The sequence below is a fragment of the Ambystoma mexicanum genome, chromosome 11, assembly GCF_040938575.1.
Source record: "Ambystoma mexicanum isolate Mex_15411 chromosome 11, UKY_AmexF1_1, whole genome shotgun sequence".
NCBI classification, from domain to species: Eukaryota; Metazoa; Chordata; class Amphibia; order Caudata; family Ambystomatidae; genus Ambystoma; species Ambystoma mexicanum.
In genome coordinates, this window is record NC_090934.1 from 91,363,043 (window position 1) to 91,384,752 (window position 21,710).

Below are 21,710 nucleotides of genomic sequence, written 5' to 3' on the forward strand. Positions count from 1 at the left end.
AGTGCTACGGTAAAACAAATACTCATTCAATACTTTATTCAGTGTGAAAACCATAAAGTACATATAAAAACAAGTGGACGAAACATAAAAATTAGATCAAACCATCAATCATTTTACAGTTTTAAAACATTTTCAGTAAACTGATATCCAAAAGATTTTTTTAAAAACAGAATATACAAAACAAATGCAGGATTCTTGCACAGGGGACAAGGTCCCCTTGGCACTGGTAGCCAGATAGGCTGTCCAGTGCACCCAAGATATGAGTGGTGCCAGAGAAGTAAGGGAAGTGGCTTTAGTGGCCTCCAAAAGTCCATATGGGATTCAAGCCATAGCAAATAGCTGGGAGTTCATCAATGTCCATGGAAAAGATGTGCAAAAAGAAAAATCTTTCCTAACACGTGCAAACTAATTAAATACTCTAATTTTACACCCTTCATAGTCCGATTTAAGAATGTCCACTGTCCTCCATGCCAATTTGAAAGATATTAGTGAGCTTAGCCAATTTCCTTTCCTAGGAGTAACTGCTAACGTTTCCTCTTCTTCCTTACTGACAGGCTTCTCACTGTTAAGGGAAGCCTATTCTCTGTCTCATTGCAACTTGGAGGCGTTTGGAGGTCTCATCTGAAGGAAATAACTAGAACCTTAATTTTTTGACAGGAATTTCACAGACCAACTGCGTAAGATCTCAAAGGATGCCGGAATGCCAATCCAGGGCCAGCCCTGCTTCTGTAAATATGCTCAGGGTGCGGACAGTGTGGAGCCAATGTTCCGACACCTCAAGAACACATATTCTGGTCTGCAACTCATCATAGTCATCCTGCCGGGGAAGACGCCAGTGTATGGTAAGTGTACGGCCATAGAGCTGGTTCTTTGATTGAGCAAGCAGGATCCTCCTCTGAGGATTCCGAGCCTTTTCGAGTGAAATACTTTTTTCTATAGCTCTTGTCTTTGGAGACTGTTGCATTGACTACCATGAGGTGTTTCCCAAAAACAAGTCGCAGTGAAATATCCGATACTAAAGGAGGAAATTAATCTTTGCCATCATTTAGGTTTTTATTTAGTACATTTATAAAATTGCATGTATCCCCAAAGGTTTCATGGCGCTGAGAACTTAGCTGCTGGCCACAGAAATCAAAGTAGCAACTGTGTATGCATCACACATAGAAAGCAGCTTTGTCTTCTAAAATATAGAAACTCCTTGCCTACTGGCAACTTCAAGGGCAAGGCATACCAATGAGTGAGTGGTAGAACTGAGAAAGATCTTCCTACCGGTCAAGTTCCCCAGAACTGCTGGATCTTTTGATGTCTATAGGGTTATACATTTGCCTTCTGTTAATATGAAAAGTAGAGGCCTTGCCTTGTAAGGTTCTCAGAACAGTAAAAAAGGCTTTTCATTTATTGAGTGAATGGCAGCCAGTGCGTGGCTCATGTATGTACCGAGTTGAATTCTGTTTTTTCTACACTTCTAAAGCTGCTTTATTTATTTTTGCATTTATTAAGCGCACTAAACCCAGAGGCATCAAGGCGCTGGTTACAACATAATCAAGCATAATCACATTTCCGTCCATCATGAAGTCAAGCATTGCAAATTTAGTCCATGGCTTTAGTGTACTTAGGTCAAGCCGCACTCTTGGGGGGGCTCGGGGGGTGGGGGAGTCTTGAGATGTTTCCTGACCGACCAGTAGGAAGGTTCTGAATTTAGTGATAGAGAGTTCCAACTCCTGGAGGCGATAACCGGGAAGCTCAGACCTGTGGATCTCTTCCGCCTAAAGCTCGGATATGTTGGTGGGAGTAGACTGAGCGGGTAGGTCTAGCTGATTAAGCTTTTGTATTTTTTGGGAGAGTTATCTGGAGGCATTATTCGACTGCCATTTGTGTGTAATGGCCAGGGTTTTGAAGATAATTATTTCTCGAATTTGGAGACGTTGCATACTCTTTCTAGCAACTGCAATGTGATCTTGCGAAGGGATGTTTAACACGGCTCTTAAGGCATTGTTTTGGATGATCGGTTGTTTCTTAATGATCTCTGAAGGGGATCCTGTGAAAATAAGGCGTTACAGTAGTCCCTATCTAGTGCCGATAAGTGTGCAGTCTAGGGTCATGTAGGCAGAAAGGAAATGGTCTGTATGCATTAATCAGCTTGGAGGTGTGTGCTGCTGACGATGCATCTGCCTAGTAAGTGACAAGGTGTACCCCTAGTGTCTTAACAGATTTGGAGACAGGGATGGTATTGCCTTCAATATGTAATGATTTGTAAGCTGGGTTAAGTTTGCTGAGTGAGTTGTGTGTGCTGACAAGAAGGATCTCCGTCTTTGTTAGTCAAAGTTTGTATGCAATACCCTCTGGGACCACTACACACAACTCTGACTACAGGTATAGGCAACCCAACCTTTGGTATAAGCTTGTACTACACAGTTATGGTAGCGTGATGAGCAGCCAGGCTTATCTCAAGTGCGGTAAATGTGAGCTGTAGTGGAGTTACACAGAGATTCACAGTTACAGGTATTCAAATAAACTCTTACACGCGAGGTTTCTTGCATAAACAATTATTCATTTATCAGTCAGTTAGAATAAGCCTTCGTCAGAAGGGAGCAATATAATAGTAACACACAAATACACTTCATTACTGTACAATCTTAGATTCTAAACCAGTAAAGACCCTTTTGGGATGGCCCACAGACACAACCTACACCCACAGGTGACTTCAATAACTAGGGTGCTGCGGACATTAATATCTTACTTTTGGCATTTAGAATACTTAAAGATTATTAGAACAACAAGAGACCACAAATATTCCTAAGCAGGCAAATACTTTTGGATCCTCCAAGAAGAGTCATACAATTCAATAGGCTAAGCCAAAGTCAGTGGGCAAATGTCTTGTATAGGATGAAGCACTTCTGGTAAGTAAATGGAAAAGTCTTTGCAAAAGTCTTAGGAGTCTTTGATGAAAAGAAGAATCAAATGTAGGGCCACAAGCTGATTGGACTTGTGAGTTGCAGAAGTGGCGAGCACTCTACACTAAGAGATAAGTTCTCTCAGACCTTAGAAATGAAGAAAAAGATGCAGCTGATGACCTCTGTTCCTGTGCAGATCTCGCTGTTCCAGAGCCTCAGTTGTGGGGACAAGAGCGAGGATGTTGGGGAACTCCTGTAATGCACTGGGACAGTCAAAACTTGCAACCGGCAAACTTCACTTTCAGTGGCTGTTCAGTGTTTCAGCTCCTTGCGTCTACCGCAAATAGCAACACTGCGGTTGCTGGCTGTCGAGATGGACTTTACTTGCTTCTGGGGTCTCGCACTCTGTTGAGGGGGCTCAGGCTCAGTCAGTGCTGTTTCTTGGGAGTCCGAAGGATCATCCAAAAGCTCTAGGCCAGCTTGAAAGCAACGCACACAATCTGGTGTTCCTTTCCCTGGCTATACGGTTTCCAGCAGCAACTCTGTGGAAATAAAACCAGCTCCGAGATGGATGTCCAGGTGGCTTAGTTTGGAGTTGATTGGTCCCACCAACTCAAGGGGAGAAGTCGTCCTTTCAAGGGCTTCTCTGTCGATGCGAACTTGGCATTTCGGTACTGCAGCAGGGCTTCACCAGGCAAACAAACAGTCCAGGAGTTGCAGCAGGCGTCCTCTTCAAGAAGTTCTTCGGTTTCTTTGTCCACTGGTCGACTCTGCCTTCCAAGCCAAAAGACTTGCCTATTATTCAGTTCTCTCTCATTTATTCCAGCCAAGCTGTCAGTCACCCAGCAGGGTGGCTGTCCTTGCCGGACAGCCAGCCGGCCAATCATCACAGAGTGCATTTGGGTCTCCTAGGAGACTAAGCACAGTGAGTTTCGGGCACCTCCCTCACTTCCTGCCTACCCCAGACACTCTGGAGCCAGAGGCGGGGTTACACTCCCGAATCCCGCCAAAGGCGAAATGAACAAAGAGACCAAACCTGGTTTGGCGCGCAGAGCAAATCTCAAGAGGGACCTTTCCACAAAGAAATGGCGGAAAAAGAAGACCGGGAGCCATTTTGACAAAGATGGCACCCGTGGTTGCTTTACAGCAGCTGTGAACGCAGCCCGCGGTAAAGACACACCATGGTAGTTCAAACAAAACCACTGCCACCAGCCATTCAATGCGGAAAGGGTAACAAAAAATGTTACATGAGAAACTAAACAAAGGGGATACTAGGTAACTCCTCCAGTACTCTATTGTAAAATAGGGTGTGCTGGATCTAACATGTTACAATGGTAAGTAAAGTCAATTTCACTTTACTGCTCTTGGAAACAGTAGTATATCCAAGAGAAGGTATTTAAACCTTTGGGAAATCTGAAAGACTTCCCTGTGTCACTGCACTGAAGGTGCTGTGTGACACAATGTAAAAGATGATGCCTATGGAGTTTGTCAGACTCCACAACCAAAAGAAACAGAGGTAAAAATCACATTCAAAATTCATGAGAGAGTGGGGAAAAAGGGACTCACTCTCTCCAGGTTAATAAAATCAAGTCCTCAAAATCAAGCAAAGTTGCTGGGGGTCTCTAAGGTGGAGGGAATTAGCACATTGATTGTTTAGGCAAAGAATGTGGGAATTCATCCAGGCTTGAATGTTTTGGTAGATTGTTTGTAGGACGAGTATGACTGAGGAGTAGGTCCCAGTGAGAGGGAATCTGTGTCTCGTCGGTTTAGTTTGTATAGGATATGCCTGATGTGCCCAGCAAGTCAAATAGGGGATTAGTGAAGAAATTGTAACGCTTGGGGGAGACGCATGATCCTTGTGGGACGCCGCAGGGACTGGGGCTGATGCTGTGTCTGAGAAAACCCCTGTGGTTCTGTCTGACAGGAAGGAGGAAATCCAAGAGGATGGCTTCAGGAAAAAAGTGAGCTGCCGATGTAACATGTTGGCAGAGGATTTGGTGATCCAGCAAATTAAAGGCGACAGACGGGTCAAGCAAGAGGAGAAGACCTTACCAGAGTCTTTGATTTCATCAATTTGTTTTTTTAGATCTAGTATGGCGGCTTCTGTGCCATGGCCAGGTCAGAAGCCAGATTGTCACAGCTCTAAGAGGTTTTTTAGATTCCAAGAACACCTGGATCTGCAGATATACTGCACGGTCCCGGATCTTGAAGAGAAAGGGGGCAGAGGTGATGGGTCTGTAGTTTGTAGGGTCTCGGCCTAACGTGGGTTTTTTTAGCATCGGAAGGACCCAGGCATCTTTGAGGCTGGAGGGCACTGAGCAGACAGAGAAGGATTCAGCGCAGTCTTTAATGACTGTAGCTGGGAAAGTGTTTCCTTGGCAGCGGGAAGGTTTAAGGCCTTTGACAACCTGAAGGATGTCAGTTTCTGAAACTGGTTTAAAGTGAAAGAGAGGCAAAGGGGGGCTTGCAGTCATGGGCTCTCAATTCGCGGACACTAGGCTGACCGTTTTCAGGGAGTTTAGTCGGGATCTTTTTCGGAGCAAATCTATTTTCTGCCCTAGTAAGGCTTTTTGAATATTGGAACACCAGGCGCTATCCCTGGTGCATGTTATTGGCGGCGATGTGGGAGATTCCAGCTCGCTCAAGATTGCGAACAGCTCACGGGGGACTGAATTTAGCATTTTTTATTCTATCATTGTAGCTGGTGTTTTTTTCAAGCATTCTCTCTTTTTTGTAGGCTATGGTTGAGAAGCTAGCTTTGTTAAGTTCTGATGGGTCATTCATCCATTTGGTTTCAGCTTCACGTTTCAGTAGTCAGAGGGCTTTCAGTTCAGAGGAAAACCAGGTGTTACAGTGTTAGTGTTAAGCCGGGTTTGGCCTTGCGCAAGGTGAGAGGAGCAACTGTGTCAATCGTCTGTATCAACATTGGGTTGTAAAGGTTTACTAAGGAGTCTGCGTCTCTCTCAGAAATTAGTGATGCTGCTAGTTTATTGTTATATAACTCTAATAAGGCGCAACTCGCCCAAAGGCCTCGGTGCGCAGAGAGACATCAGGGAGAAAAGATATCTAATCGTTTGAATTAAAAAGAAACGTTTTAAGAGATCTTTTAAATAAGGGTAGTTCAGAGCAAAGACGAAAAAGAGGTGTGAAGACAATTCCATAAGCGTAGGCAACGGAATCAAAGCTGATGCCACCAAAATGCTCCAGCTTGTATTTGGGAGACTCAAGGCTACTGTTATTATTGAAGCGAAGTGAGCGGGTAGAACATGAATGCTTAATCCGTTCCTTAAGACTGGCGCTTTATCGTTAATGCATTTGGGCGTGAGAAGCAGAACCTTGTAGGTGATGCAATGTTTGATTGGAAGCCATTGCAGTGGACATACGTGCCTCAGTCACTCGATTCCTTCTTGTGAGAACATATACAGCTATGACCGTATTGTTTTGAGCAACTTGGAGCATGACCAATTTGCACTTTGAAGTGCCTGCCAACAATAGTCGAGTAAGAGGCAGTAAGTAGGTTTTGGCTATTTTGCGAGTGCTCAGAATTGCAATGGGGGCGTGGCAACCGTCGGGGTAATGTTTTTCACCTGTATATTAAATTGGATGAGGATATGATCCGTCCATGGGCATGGTAGTTTGCGGGTGACTGCAATGTTGCAGTTCATATGATTATACAAACCCAAGTACAAATAATTACCATATTCAAGGGAGGATGACAGCTAATGCAAATCTGAATGCATCCATAGACACAATTCTGCCTAATATGTGCATATGGATAAGGCAAGAGGAAGTATAAAGACTGCTCTTTATGTAAGAAAACCCAAAGTTACATGGAACATCATAGAGGGGTCGGACAGATACTTCTAGGTCAAGGGCACAGTTTAAGGGTGCTGAACTTGGAGCGTCCACCTTGGTCTTTCCTGAATTCTTTCATAGCCAATATTCGCTCATCCCGCTCTTTATATTCTCTAGGCAGGTATTGCTTTAATATGAAATAGACTAAAACTCCCAGATACGCCAAATATGAGGTAAAAAGTCCTACTCTGCACCACTGGCAAGAGGCCCCAGCACTTCCTGTTTTTTCTGGGGGTTGTTTATGCAACTTCTGATGGATGCATCAGGGACTAAACTATTATGTGATTCCTTACATGCCCAAGTCTTTCAGGATTAAGTCCAGAAGGCAAGCTCCTCTCTTTGCAAGCAACCTTGTATGGTTAGCTATGCATTCTCCACTGATCAGGGTCTTTTTGAGGTCAGGCAGAGGAGCAGGGCTTCCGCGAGAATTCACTGGAACTGATGCTGGTCAGCTGCAAAGGTCTACAGTTGCTGCACTTCTTCCTAGAGGGCTTGATTCCAATGATGATCCATGGAATGGCTGCAGGAGAGCTCCTTTTATCCGGGATTTGGATTGGAAGCTCGCCCGGATCCAGCAATGGTAAGGATCTGCATCATTCAAACTGGCATTGGATGTCCAGTCATGGAACTATCCACACAATCTGCCAGCAGCAGACATTCATGCACCAGGATGTGCACTGGGACAATCCCACCCATTACATCTGGCCATACGCACAGGCCACCACTTAGTCTGTAAAAGCAACAGCATTCCTCTGGAACGGGCAGTACATATATGGCGATTCTGGACATGAGAGGGCAGGAAGAATGTCAAAGAACAATATGGCCAAATAACAGGCAAAAGCTTGTGGCATGGCCATGTTGGAGTGCTAGTCACTCTTTGAAGCTATTTGCAGAAATTGCATGAGTAAAAAAGTTTAAAACACTGTAGTAAAATATGCACAGCTACCAGCCCATCCTGCAGCCTAAAGTTACAAAAGGTGGTTATACGGTCTAAGTAGCAGTTGTCATATATATATAGCACCATATCCCATTACTATGGTCTCAACACGCTTGTGGTGGGAACACCCTCGGGGACCGCAGTCCAGAGTATCTCAGAAAAGGCTTAGAATGCGTGTGTGCTGCTAGGGAGAATTCTCATACATGTGCTAATTCCCTTCACCTTAGAGACCCCCAGCAGCTTTGCTGGATTTTGAGGACTTGATTTTTTTTACCTGGAGAGTGTGTGAGCTTTTTTTCCCACTCATGTATTTTGATGTGTTTTACTCTTGTATTCTTTGATTATGGAGTTTTAGACAACTCCATAGGCATCATCTTTTCATTTGTGTCACACAGCACCCTCCGTGCAGTGACACAGGGGAAGCCTTTTAGGCTGTCCCAAGGTTTAACCCCTTAAGTGCCAAGGGCAAGGTGTCGTGTCCTTGGGATTACTTCCCTGTTGCCAAGGATGAGATACCTCGTCCTTGGCACTTAAGGGGTTAATGAAACAGAAAACATTAGAAAGCATTGAATGGCGAAATACGAAAATCACCAAAACAGGCCTTGGCACTGCGGGTGCGGGGGGACCCTTGGCAGTTAAAAGGTTAAATACCTTCTCTGGGATAAACTACTGTTTTGCAGAGAAAGTAAAGTGAAATTGACTTTGTCTTTTCAAATTCCTATATCCAGCACACACTATCTTACCACAGAGTGCTGAAGGGGTTACCTAGTATCCCCTATGTTTAGAACCTCATGTAGCAGTCAAATGCTACCCTTTCCTATCAAAATGGCTGGTGGCAGTGGTTTTACAATGAACTACCATGATTTTTCCCAACTGCGAACACCGGTCGCTAAAAATCACGGGAGCCATGTTTTCCAAGATGGCGTCTGAGCCCCCTTTGTTTAAACCGGTCCAGGTCTTCTTTTATTGCCATTTCTTTTTAGAAAGGTCCTTCTAGAGTTTGTCTCTGTGCGCCATAATAGGTCTGGTCCCTTTGTTCCTACGCCTTTGGCGGGCTTCAGGACTGAAGCCCGCATTGGGCGCCCTAGTGTCTGGGGTGGCAGGAAGTGAGGGAGGTGCCTGAAACTCCCTGTGCTTAGGAGACCCAAATGCACTCTGCCATGATTGGCTGGCTGACTGTCCGGCAAGGACAGCCACCCTGCTGGGTGAGTGGCAGCTAGGCTGGAATGAACAGTAAACTGTTTAAAAGGCAAGTTTCTTGGCTTGGAAGGCAGAGTCGACCACTGGAATGAAAGAACCGAAGACGAGCTGGAAGAGGACGGCTCCTGCAACACCTGGACCGTTGGTTTGCCCGGTGAAGCCCTGCTGCAGGTCTGAATCGCCAAGTTCATCTCCAGAGAGAAGCCCTTCAAGGACGACTTCTCCCTTTGAGTTGGTGGGACCAATTAACTCGTAAACCACCTGGATACCATTCTTGGAGCTGGTTGTATTTTCCTCAGAGTGCTGCAGGAAACCGAATAGCCATGGATAAGGACACCAGTTTGTGTGCTTGACTACAGCTACCAGAATTGAAGATTTGCCTTTGCCAACTTTTTGACCAGTCCCAGTGCAGTTCCGGAGCCCCCGACGTCCTCCATCTTGTCCCCACGACTGAGGCTTAGGAACAGCGAGATCTGCAGTAACTGCCAGGAACAGAAGTCTTCAGCTGCATATTTTTCTTCAAAATAAGGTACTGTGAAAACCCGACCGAGAGAACATGCCTCTCACTGCAAAAGTGTATGAAATTTAGGCAACTTGCAGGCCCAGTCAGCTTGTGACCGACATATGAATCTTTCTTCTATGAACTACTTCTGAGAACCGTGGCAAAGACTTTTCCGTTTAACTACCAGAACCATTTTTACCTATACAAGACTCTAGTCCATTGACTTTGGCCACCTATTGCATTGAATCAACTCCTCTGGTGAACTCAAACTATTTGCACTGTTTAAGAGTAACTGTAACATTCGTTTTTATCTCATGCCTATTTGCTCCTACTTCAAATGCTCTGAATGCCATTTTGCTCCACCTTCAAAGTAGTTTAAATGCTTTAGAACCTGATGATGTGGTGTACTGTAGTATATCTTTTTGTCATATTGATTGCCTCCTTTTAGTGAATGTTTTCTAACTGACTGTGTAAGAAATTAATAAGTGTTTTACCAAGAAACCTTGAGTATAAGAGTCTATTTGAATACTTGTAATTATAGACCTCTGTGTAACACCCTTAAAGCTCACATTCCCTTTTGAGATGAGCCTGGCTGCTCAGCTCGCTACCAAAAACTGTAGTACAGACTTATACCAAAGGTTGGTTTTGCTTACACCTGTAGTTATAGTTGTGTGTAGCGGTCCCAGAGGGTACTGCATGCAAACTTTGCCTAACATGTGCATTTTAGCCAAGATACGGAATTAGGTGGGCTGGCCGGGCTTCAGTAAGCAACCCAAGAGATCAGGCAAGTGGACGGGTGCTGCGGAAGGTTTAGGGAGTGCATGCGTGCAAGAGACTTTCATGTGGACCACATTTTGTCGTTCCTAGGTCGTCACTGTATTGTGATGGCAGAGGTGTTTAAGCTTAATCTTGTGTAAGGAGGGGAGAAGAGTTATGCACCCAGCTAGACCAAATTCATTTTGTGTAGCCATGCCTGCGGCAGATGTCCACCGAAGTGGTGCGTTTATACATGCCTTGAGGCACGGATGGAGCTTTGTTATTGATGCCACTGTTTAATCAGGTTGTCTGTGTGAAAGCGTCCGTGTGAGAGTCCTCTAGGCGCACTAGCCAAATTGCCATAATGTGTCTTCTAGGCGTCATGAGCAAGCCATCAAAATGCATTTTCTAAGCATGATAGACCGGTTGTCGAACTGTATTCTAGGTCCGATATCAAGGCTAGTTGCTTGTCTTTAATTGCAATACCCTGACAAACTTCATTCATGTAAGCGCAGTAGAAGGGCTACAATCCATGGTCTTCTTGGTTAAATGACAGAAGCAAGTGCAGAGCACCGGCTATCCTGATATGATAGGTTATTTTTAACGCGCTTAATACCCAGATGTTTCTAGGCGCAGACCTGGGGATCGAACCTGTGTTGCTCCGTGTCATCTTGCTTCCAAGGCGAGCACGTTGCCCCTGAGCTATCCTCCCCTCCCTTGGATCAAAGTAAGGGATGATGTCTTAAGGCTTATAATGCGTGTGAGCTTAGGCCGAGTAAGCAGTTGGGCATGTGGAATGGCGCTGAGGAGGCCAGGTGTGTGTGCAATAGCAGTGGATTTGTTTATACATATATTTTACCCGTGGACATATCTGTAGTTTATAGACTGTAAATGATTGATGTGCACTGTGTATTTAGAGGGATGCGGGTGTCCCTAGGCGGGACCGCCGCAATCACTGCCTGCTTCTGCATAGTGAAACGTGACCATCTTCCAGGTCCACGTGGCTCGTAGATGTGTTCTGACAGGATCCACAGCCCTGAGGCGCAGGAGTGGTACGAACCAACCACCCCCACTGCGGTTTTGAGACTTGCAACGTAGTGCTAGCACAGGGCTTTGCAAACCCCACAGGGAAGGAGGTTTAGGGTAGCGGTGGTTGGATAGGATGTGGGTAGTAGGGAAACCGGAATGAGGCTTAGGGAGAGGTTATGGATAGGTAGGGGGTGTTTGGGTAAGATTTGACCATTGTGCACGCTTCCAGTGTGCTGTTACTACACACATGCACTCACTCGCCCCTATGTCTGGCACTACACACACACCACACATACAATGTCATTGAGCAATAAATCACACACTATCAAGAACACAATTGCAATGTGACTGTAGCAATAAATAGACACAGTACATAAAAAACTCATGAGGTAATGTAGCACTTAGCTTAGTTGTTGCCCAGAGTGTCCCTTGTTGTCTCCTGCGAACTCACGGAATCAGGCTGTGTTGCAATAGCAGTTCAAATGCTGCAAGAAAGTGCTACAATTAGTGCACACATCAAACACTGTTGCACATGGTTGTCCCTGTGCGTGTACACATGCTTTCTTTGTTTATTCTACAACGTTACTAGCAGCACGTGCTGATCACATGCAGGGATTCAGTATGGCCGCAAGTGGCTAATTAGCATGCACTATGAGGGGCCGCATGGGACCCCGGTAAAGTAGCAACGCATGGGGGGGAGCAGTTAGTATGGATGCATTCCGAATTGTGCACGTGGCTAACAAGCGGTTTTCAATGAGTAAGGGTACTGCGCTTGGTGGGAATTGCTGATTAGTGTTGAGCTCGGTTACGCAACATGCAGCATCCAGCCAACACTTAGCTTTGCGGGAAGCAAGGGCCAGTTGTCTAGTGGGGCTGGGCCTCCTGCGTGATGCCCCTGGTCCCCGTAGTCTGAATGCTGCAGCACTCATCTGTGTCTTGCGAGGGACTGGGATGTCGATCCGGTGGGGCGTGGCCCCTTGCATTCAAATATGAGCTGCTCGGAGGCACATGTTCTCAGCAAGTGGACTTGAGCACAAGCCCAGTGCCTTCCTTTCTGTGCATGCACGCTCTCGTGCTACTTCCAACATGGCTTTCATGCAGTGCTGGGCCCCAGTGCTGCTGGGAAATGTAGTTTGATAGGCAATTGCCCTGCAGAAAAGGCAGATAAGCCTTTTACAAGGCTTGATTGTCCATTTTAAAGTAGACTTTGGTTCTTGCTGTCTTTTGAGCATTATCACAATGTCTTTAGCATAGCTAATGCTATGTATTGTTTGTACCTTGCCCCCAAGATTGTCCTCCTTGTTTGCTGGACTGCACCTCTGACTCCGCGCCCTGTCAGATGTGTCTAGTGTGTGAATGACGGATGTGACTTGTGTGATTAGTGGTTTGCGGTTGACAGTTTTCGAGGGTGGGCCACTGCGATTATGTCTGGTGCGGCCAGGTGGTGTCAGATCATGTAACTGCGTGGGGGTTTGCAGTGATGTTACTAGGGGGCTATGTAGATGACTGGGCGGATCAGTGTTATGCCACACCTTGCAGAGCGACTGGTTTGGATGCATAGGCTGCTGTGGCTGGATGAATGATGCTGTCGTGATTGAGATGAGGGAGGGACTCGCATGGCTTTAAAGGTGACCAGTCGGCTGATAGGGAGGCAGTGTAGTACCCTGAGGGCGGGGGTTATATGTTCTCTGGGTGAGAGGGCGAGGAGTATTCTGGCCACAGAGGTTTGGGTTTGTTGGAGTTTCCTGAGCTGATGTGATGGGAGGTCTAGATAGAGGGGGCAGGCATAGTCTAGACTGGCGAGAATGATGGCAAGTGTTGCAGAGAGTCTGAAGGTAGGAGAGGTAAGGGAAGATTCACCTTAGGATGTGTAAGTATAAGTGGCAAGTTCTGTACCCAAAGTTGATGTGTTGGGAGGGTAATGGCTCTTAGTCCATTGTACATCCAAGATGTTTTACAGAAGTGCAAGCTGCAGGTGGGCTCCTTGGGAGTGTGGCCACGTTATCGGTTGGAGGATGAAGACGGTTTTGCTGCATAGTAGGATTTCTTTTTTAATTTATTTTTTATTATGCATTTAGTCACCAAAAAGGACTTCTAACACATTTGATTACCGATACATGATTGACATGTAGTTACAATTAAAACAAGACGACAAATAGGAAAACATGTCTTTAAATATGAAAGAGAAAACTACAAAGCAATCATCAAATATAAGAAAGAAAAAAAGAACAAGACACCAAACTGATCCTGGCAACAAGGCCCCTAATTACATTTCACTAACCAGATCTATAAGAGCCATGAAAGTAGAACATATATAGTTACTCCCATAATGCATCTGTTTTAGTCCAAACCAATAAAATACTTTCACACAATCAAAATTGAATCATCATCTTAACAATATTTACCATTAAAAAGATATTTTGATAACATTCAATTCATTTAAGAATGTTAGTAGTGCAATAGATAACAGAATCTCTCCCCCAGCCGAAATCCTCTGCCATTTCACTTCCAACTTAAATTTCACTTTCTCTGCCTTGTCTTCAAATCTCTCCATGGTCTTGCTCCCCCTTATCTCTCCTCCCTCCTCTCCTTCTACTCTCCGTCCCGCTCCCTTCGTTCAACTGACCATTTCCTTCTCACTGTACCTCCGTCCCCTTGTGCCCCCTCCTGTTTCTGCTCCTTCCAACTCCTAGCCCCCCTGCACTGGAACTCCCTACCACTCTCAATCTGCTCTATCCCTACCTTCTCCTCATTCAGCACCTCCCTTAAATCTCTCATTCTCCATTCTCCGCCTTGAAACCCCTTCCCCTTCTTGCTTCCCCTTCCTCCTTTATCTTTCCCCTTGATTATCCCCCTCCCACCCCACTCTCACCCTTTCCCCTTCCCTCCTCCTTCTCCCCCTCCCACACAGTCCTACTGCACTACTCTCCCTATTCCCTTCAGTTAATTGCTCTTCTTACTGTTTTGTTGACTGATTCATGATTGTAATTTGCTTCTACCGTTATATTGTTTGTTTTATGTATTAAGTTGTTCAATTGTTCAGCGCTTTGGTGGAAAGCGCTATATAAACAAATAAATACCAATACAAAAGGCTTGAGTAGAAAGTCAGTTTGAATCATAGACAAAATGTGCAAAATATTTTACTCTAAAGTGGGTAGGTGGCAGAACAGGATATCAACAAATTACGAGAATCCTGTATAAGACCCTTGCAACAAAGATTACATTCACCGTTGTTAGGCAGAAACCTCTGCAGTTCCCTCTGGGACCACTGCAAAAGATTTAGGAATACAGGTGTTTGGCAGTAAACCCACTTGGTAGCAGTCTGTACCACACAGATTCACTTGGTAGCTGTGGCTGAGCAATCAGACTTCCCTCAAGAAGAGTTAGGCAGTATACAGGGTATTCACAATAGGTCAAGAGAACACAATAGAACAAGTAAACACTGACCAGGGCTTGGTGTAAAAGAGATATAATTATTTATTTAAAACCACATCTAGAAAAACACACAGGCACTAATAGTAAGCAATTCAAAAACACTTTCACTAAAAGATATACACTCCCTTAGAAGAATATTAGACAAGTCTTAAGTAAAGCCCCACTTATTTTCAGACCGCGGTGAGCGCTTAACGTAGATGGCACTCTAATAATTCGTTTTTAAAAAAGGGAGAGAAAAGCAGAGAATAAATTGAAACAGATCCCAACACTTTTTCACGAACACAACAAGAGAGGAAGGCAAAGTAACACTGTGAATTCAGTGTCAGTAGGCCGGATCCGCTTTAAGAGGATCAAAACAAAATGTGTTCAAGGTCAAACGGTTGCAGTGCACAAAAGTCTTGTAACGGTTCAAAAAGGAGTTGGACCAAAGAAAGGGACCAGTTAGAGGGTCAAGGCGGCCAGCCCAGTCCAGAAGGTTAAGGGGTTATTATTACCTTGTAGCAATCTTTAGAAAGGGAGGCCTGGCAGACACGGTACCTTAAAGTGGTGAGAACACTCCAGCGGGGGCAGTTGGTCCTGGCAGCGGATGCAAGTCGGTGCTTCGTCCGGGGGAAGAGAGGATCTCGTCGTGGAGGAAGACAGGAGTCTGTTGCACTGCCAGGGAAGAAACCAGCCGCAGAGTTTCTCAGGTACAAGGAGCGGTCTGTTGATTCGCGGTTCAGTGGTAAGTGGCAATCCGGCTGCCGGGGTGCTTGGCACGGGCAATTCGACCACAAACCGGTCTGGGGTGCGAAGAAAAGAAGGTAAACTGGTTGTGCCCACCAGTCAAAGGAAGAAGACTCTCCGGCGGGAGATCTCCTCTGTCGTTGGGAAAAGTGGTGAGGCAGTCCAGCAGGGCTCCACCGGTGGTGGTGTCGTGGCAGGTCGGCTCAGCTTCTCCCTCGTCGGATTCTTAGGTCCTGTGGCGACTTTTGAAGTTCCAGTCCCCAAAGCCCTGCTTTTATGCAGCAAACCCCCATTCACTCAGCCTAGCTGTCACTCAAATATGCTAAGTGGTGAGCCGGCCGGCTCACCACTTGGGCCAATCAGGACGGAGTGTGACTTGAGTTGCCTAGGCAACTCAGTCCAGGGTGCCTAAATTCCCCTCGTAAGTACCCCAGACACAGTGGCACCACTTTGGAGGGCTTCTGTGGAGAAGCCCGCCATAAAGTGGAACAAAGGGCTCGACTTGGGTTGGAGTCACAGAAGAGAACACAAACGCCATTTTAGAATCAAGTTTTGGCAAAAAATACCAAACGGAGAATTAATATTAATTAAATAAACCGGTGGCATGTTCGAGGCTACCGTAAATAATTAAATAAAAGTAGTAGCCTAAAACAATGGGAAATCCCATAGGAAAATATTCGCGGTTGAATATAAAAAGTAGTATCCACTGCCACCAGCCAAAACTCGATCAGGGGGGACGGAGACGTGCCCCCTCGACTAACAGACCCCGGGGCAAGTGAATTGCCCCAGCCAGTACGTCCACAATATGATGGTTTGTACTGGTTCTGTTCAGAATTTAAGACTAGTAAAGTCAATGGTGACTTTACATGCCCTGGGAGACAGTAGTCAGTCCCAGGGTATGGAGTCTATACTGGGGGTCACTATGACACCCCTGTGTCACTGCACTGAGGGTGCTGTGTAACACACATCACAAAAACACATGAAGCCCTATGGGGTAAAAGACCCCATAGACCATTAAAAACATCTAGATTCAAAGAAACACACTCAAATCATGTCCCAGAGTGAGGGTAAAAGAGTCTCACTCTTGGCAGGAGAAAAAAATAAACCCCAAAAATCCAGCAAAGCTGCTGGGGGACTCACTAGGTTAGGAAATTCAGCCTAAACAGAGAATTCTCCCTAACACTCTGCTCGCGGGTGCCGGTACGGCCGCCAGGTTAAACCTGGCGGCTGTTATGGCACCGCAAGCACAAATCGTAGTTTGCCAGTACCGTAGTTAAAGGACCGGCAAACTTATGAGGCCCAATGAGTTGTTTCATATACGAACCTCGAGGCGATCCCAATTGATCGGATTGCACTCCATGCTGTATAAGATTGAAGGAAGAATGTTTTCTTTGTAGAATCTAATAAGAGGCAAGAGTGAAAATCTGCAAAATGAGTGGAACCATTTTTTCATTTGACACCTACATTGCAAGACTTTACTATCAAGTTCCATTGTTAGGTCCAGCACTGAGTGTTTGGTTCTAATAATAAATCCTAAATACTTTACCTTTTTCTCTAGTGAGATTGCCTGATGATTCAATGACCAATGCAACTTGGGTGTCTTTGTGCACATTTTACTGAACATGTTTATATCACATTTAATATGATGGTCAAAGCTGCACAGCTATGGCATTCACTTCCTCCCCCTCTGAAGGCTGATCAAACATTCCTTATCTTCAGACGCAATACCATTAACTGGCTCAGAGCTAAGGAAAGCACACCTACATTAGGTCCTCCTCGCCTAGTATCATAGCATTTCCCCCCTAGATCCAACTGTACTTAACTGTATTTTGCCTCTGCCAATTTTCAAATATAATGTACATTAACCTTGTAAATGTTGTAACTATATAACCCTTGTAACTATATACTCCTTGTTCCACTGTATATGCATAGTTCTAATATTTAGCCCCACTAGTCATTTTGCCAGTGAACTGTTTTTCCTGCATTTTTGTAACTTGTTTAACTACAAGTTGAAAGTATTCATGTACTAAGATTCATTTATGTAACTGCTGTTCCTGCTTTATGTAACCTGTGTAACTATAATATGAAAGCATTCACGTATACCTCTGCGCCCTGATACCCCGGGTCTGGTGCGGATTACAAATTAATAAACAAACCAACATTTGTTCGGGTTGACAACAATATCATTTTTAATTGCATACACCTCAAGAGCATTGAGAAGATGTTGCAGCCCTACGGGAGTATTGTCGTTCAGGGCTATACCATCGGCATATGCCAAAAAATGAAATTTACATTTACCTATTTTTGTATTTTTTTATTTTAAAATTTCTTTACTGGCATTTATAATAAGTACAACAGTAGTGTGGCCAAAAGAAATAAAACAAAAATAATGCCCACTGTGGCAGAGTATGAATCAACGGAGTATGCCAGTAATTCAATAGACAAAAAAGGAAAAACAAAAGAAACGCTATTATAACATAAACCGTTAACAAGAACAACAGATGTCTCCAAATGTCTTGCAATAAACCTACTGAGAGGGTAGACACGGGGAGGTAACGAGATAGGTGGGAACGGAAGGATGGGGGGGCCATGAGGAGGAAGGGAGGGGGGCCCAATTATCTCAAAGTAATGGTTTATGCAAGAGTCCGGCAGCGGATAGGTTGGCAAACCTGAGGGGGCATTGTTCAAGGAGGTTTGTCATCATTGGAGGGGTGGAGATATTCCCACATGAGTGCTTTCCAGGCCTCAAGGGCCAGGCTCGCATCATCAGGGGAATTGGCAATGCCTTCTTCCCAGGCCGAAGTCTCTGGCTCCACCCAACGTTCCAGCTCGTTACGCCATACAAGGAAACGTGGTCCATCCGGTCGCTTCCAAGCCATGGCAATAGTTCTTTTGGTGAGAATGCAGGCCAGGCCCATAAGCTTCACAGTGTGCTTCTATTTAGCTAGTCTGGGATAAGTTCCCAAAAGGCACTCGCTGGGGGTCCAGTCATATCTGGTCATGCCAGCCCGCCTGCAGGTCTGCTCAACCGCGGTCCAGAGTTGTCGGGCCTTTGTGCACTCCCAAAACATGTGCATGAGATCAGCATTATCTCTGTTGCACCAAAAACAATTATATCTTGGGATTGTTCATAGATCTTTGCTATTCTGTGCGGTGTTAGATATGAGCGGTACAGAACATTGAGCTGCATCAATCTGAATCTGGAGTTCCTGGAAACCTCCTTAGGGAACGCTAGTGCCCTTTCCCACTCTCCGTCTGACATTGTTTGGCCCAGGTCTCTGTCCCATTTGAGTCTTAGGGCAGGACTGCAGGGGTTAGGTTTATCTGCAAGGTGTCGATATATTTGAGACACTAGTCGCTGCCCCCCACCCAAGCTATATAGAAGTGTCACAAAGGGGTTAGCTTCAGGCTCCTCAGGCCAACTGTCCCATTTGGCGCGCGCCAGTTTCCGAATTCTTTGATACCAAAGGAATTGGCCAACGGGAATACCATCTTCCATTTGCAAGGAGGAGAAGTCTCGGAAGGAGCCCTCATTATACAGGTCCCCCCAGGTGTATACTCCCAGCCACTCCCAATATCTAACGGTTGCCAGATCAACCGTATCTTGGCACAGGTCGGAGAGGAGTGGAATATCTGGGGTATATGTGTTCTGCAGGCGGAGAAGCAACTTTGTTCTGTGCCATATCTGCCTTCCCAATGTGGCTAAAAAAGGGGTCTTACCTGCAAGGTGCCGTGGAGCCCAAATGAGTTCATTCAGTCTGATTGGGGTGATTGAATATTGCAGCAGGTTCGTTTCAGGGGTAATATCGTCGGCCAACCACTTGGCTATGAAGCTGAGCTGGGCTGCCAAATAGTACCTTTCAAGATCGGGGAGCTGGATGCCGCCCTGGCAGTATGGGAGGACTAACGTGGATAATGCTAGTTTGTGTCTACCTTTTCCCCATAAAAAGTCTTTAAGCAGCATCTCAAGTAGTCGGAAAAAGGAGGCCTTGATGTAGTGAAATACGTTCTGAAACCCATAGAGAAGTCTGGGGAGTACAATCATTTTAATGATGGAGACCCTCCCCATCATGGAAAGGGGAAGTCGTGACCAAAACCCTATTGACTTGCGCAATGGAGGCAATACCGCCGCTGTGTTATTCTCATGCATGAGGTCGGGCGCATGATAAATGTTGATTCCTAAATAGCAAAATGTGGTGGGGTGCCAGGTCACCCCCAATGATGGCAGGTCATCTAAGTGTTTTTTCCTGAGGCCGCCTAGGGGGAAGAGGCAGGATTTACTTCTGCTAAATTGTATGCCTGACACTCTGACAAAGTTGTTAAGGACGTCCATCATGGTCGGGACATTCAGGTGAGGGTCACTAATGTAGAGGAGGACATCATCCGCATGCAAGGATATTATGTGGTCTGTTCCATCCAGTCGATTGCCAGCATCAAAAAATTGCTTCCTGAAATAGATGGCAATCGGCTTCAGCCCAAGAATGTAAAGCATGGGGGAGAGTGGGCAACCCTGCCGAGTGCCCCTTTGTATGTCCCATGCCGCAGAGATAAGCCCTCTGGATTTCACTCTTGCCCTAGGACTAGTATACAAGACCTTGACCCATCTAACACATTTTTCTCCAAAGCCAAATTCCCTGAGCACTGCCAGGAGCCACTCCCAGTAGATGGAATCGAACGCCTTGATGGCATCCAATGAAAGTAGAACGTAGGAGCCATTGTCCAGATTGGTTTGAGCCAAAATCTGCTGGAGCCTTCGCAGATTGGCGATGGTGTTACGGCCCGGCACAAAGCCATTCTGATCAGGATGCACCAGCTCCCCTATCACCCTGGCAAGCCGTTTGGCTAGGACCGTTGTCAAAATCTTGACGTCATAGTTAAGCATTGCGAGTGGACGGTAGGAGTCACAATCTTTGGCCGGTTTGTTAGGTTTAAGCATTGGGATAACCAACATCTCTCGCATGCTCTCAGGCAGGATCCCCAGTTCATAGGCCTCATGAAAGCCCCCGTGCAAGAGCAGAGTTAACTCAGGCTCATAGGTCTTATAAAATTCGGTGGGGAGCCCGTCCCTTCCCGGGGACTTACATGTGGCCAGAGACTTGATTGCCCTGGTTATGTCGTCTTTAGTGATATCAGCGTCAAGGGCTTCTTTGTGCCCAGGTGATAGTGTAGGTAGTCCGATTTCCTCCAGGGTGTTTGATATCTCCCCTGGAAGCACCTGGGTGTCGTGGGCGTACAGTTGGGCATAGAATAGTTTAAAAGAGTCATTGATCCCCTGTTGGGTCCGGTGCAGTGTGCCATCCGCACCTCTCAACGATGTAGTCGCGCTTTTTGGATGCTCTTTTTTGCACAGCCAAGCTAGCAATCGGCTGGGCGTATATGCATGGGCATGTGCCCTATTGGTCCTAGTGGTGTAGTCAAACTTGGCTAGCCTGTCTCAAGCCTTCTTGCATTCGATTCTAGACTGTTTAAGCTCTTCCTCCACCTGGTGAGAGTCTCGAGTGCCAGATTCTAGCTTTTCAATTACAGCTTTGTGTCGCTCTAGTCCCATTTGCAAGTTTTTCCTGATGCCACCCGCCTTTGATATTTCTCCACGTGCGACCACCTTCAGGGCCTCCCATACCGTGCTCAGGTGGCTAACGCTATTCGAGTTTTCCGTTACATAGTTTACAAGGGATTCTCGGAGATCCTCCCTGAATGCCAGATCTTTCAGCGACTCGATGGACATCCTCCATATAGGTATCGGAGGTCTGGGCCCTGCGATGCACCACTCTATTACTAAGGGAGAGTGTTCAGAGATAGTCCTACCTAAGTATTGCGCTGCGTCAATCTGAGGGAGGCTTTCCCTACCTATGAAGATCTGGTCTATCTTAGTATGGAGTTTATGCGGGGAAGAATAGAAGGAGTAGCCCCGGTCCTCAGGATGTTGCTCACGCCAGACCTCCGCCAAGTCCAAGCGGTTCAGCATGGTATTCAGTGCTGTGGTGGATGCCGGTGGGCCTCCGGGGAGAGGGGTGGCCTTGTCAAGGTTTGTGTTGCAGACACAGTTAAAATCACCCCCCAAATAAAAAATCTGTTCCGGTACTGTGTGACCTTGGCATAAATTAGTCCCAAATGTACTGGTATATTGTTGTTGGGGAGATACAGGAGTACGATGCATATTTCAGTTTGCTCGATGGTGCCCCATAGTATTACATACCTCCCATCTGGGTCTAGTTTGGCTTTGCTGAGTTGAAAGGGAATTTGGGGGCTGATCCATGTGAACACCCCTGTGGCATATTTGGGGTAGGAGGACCCAAACCCCTGCCCACCCCAGTGAGTTTGAAGCGTTGTAATGGACTCCTTCGTTAGATGAGTTTCTTGTAGGAGGGCCAGTCCC

General features: G+C 45.9%; 1 protein-coding gene across 3 annotated transcripts in view; it reads left to right on the forward strand.

Moving 5' to 3' along the window:
* The window catches only part of LOC138503099 (protein argonaute-1), a 582,484-nt gene that overhangs the window by 227,662 nt on the left and 333,112 nt on the right, over window positions 1-21,710 (forward strand). For all 3 annotated transcript variants that reach the window (XM_069622604.1, XM_069622605.1, XM_069622606.1), the window contains exon 12: window positions 658-842. In XM_069622604.1, the coding sequence (XP_069478705.1) occupies window positions 658-842 (185 nt within the window). The remainder of the gene's footprint in view (window positions 1-657; window positions 843-21,710) is intronic.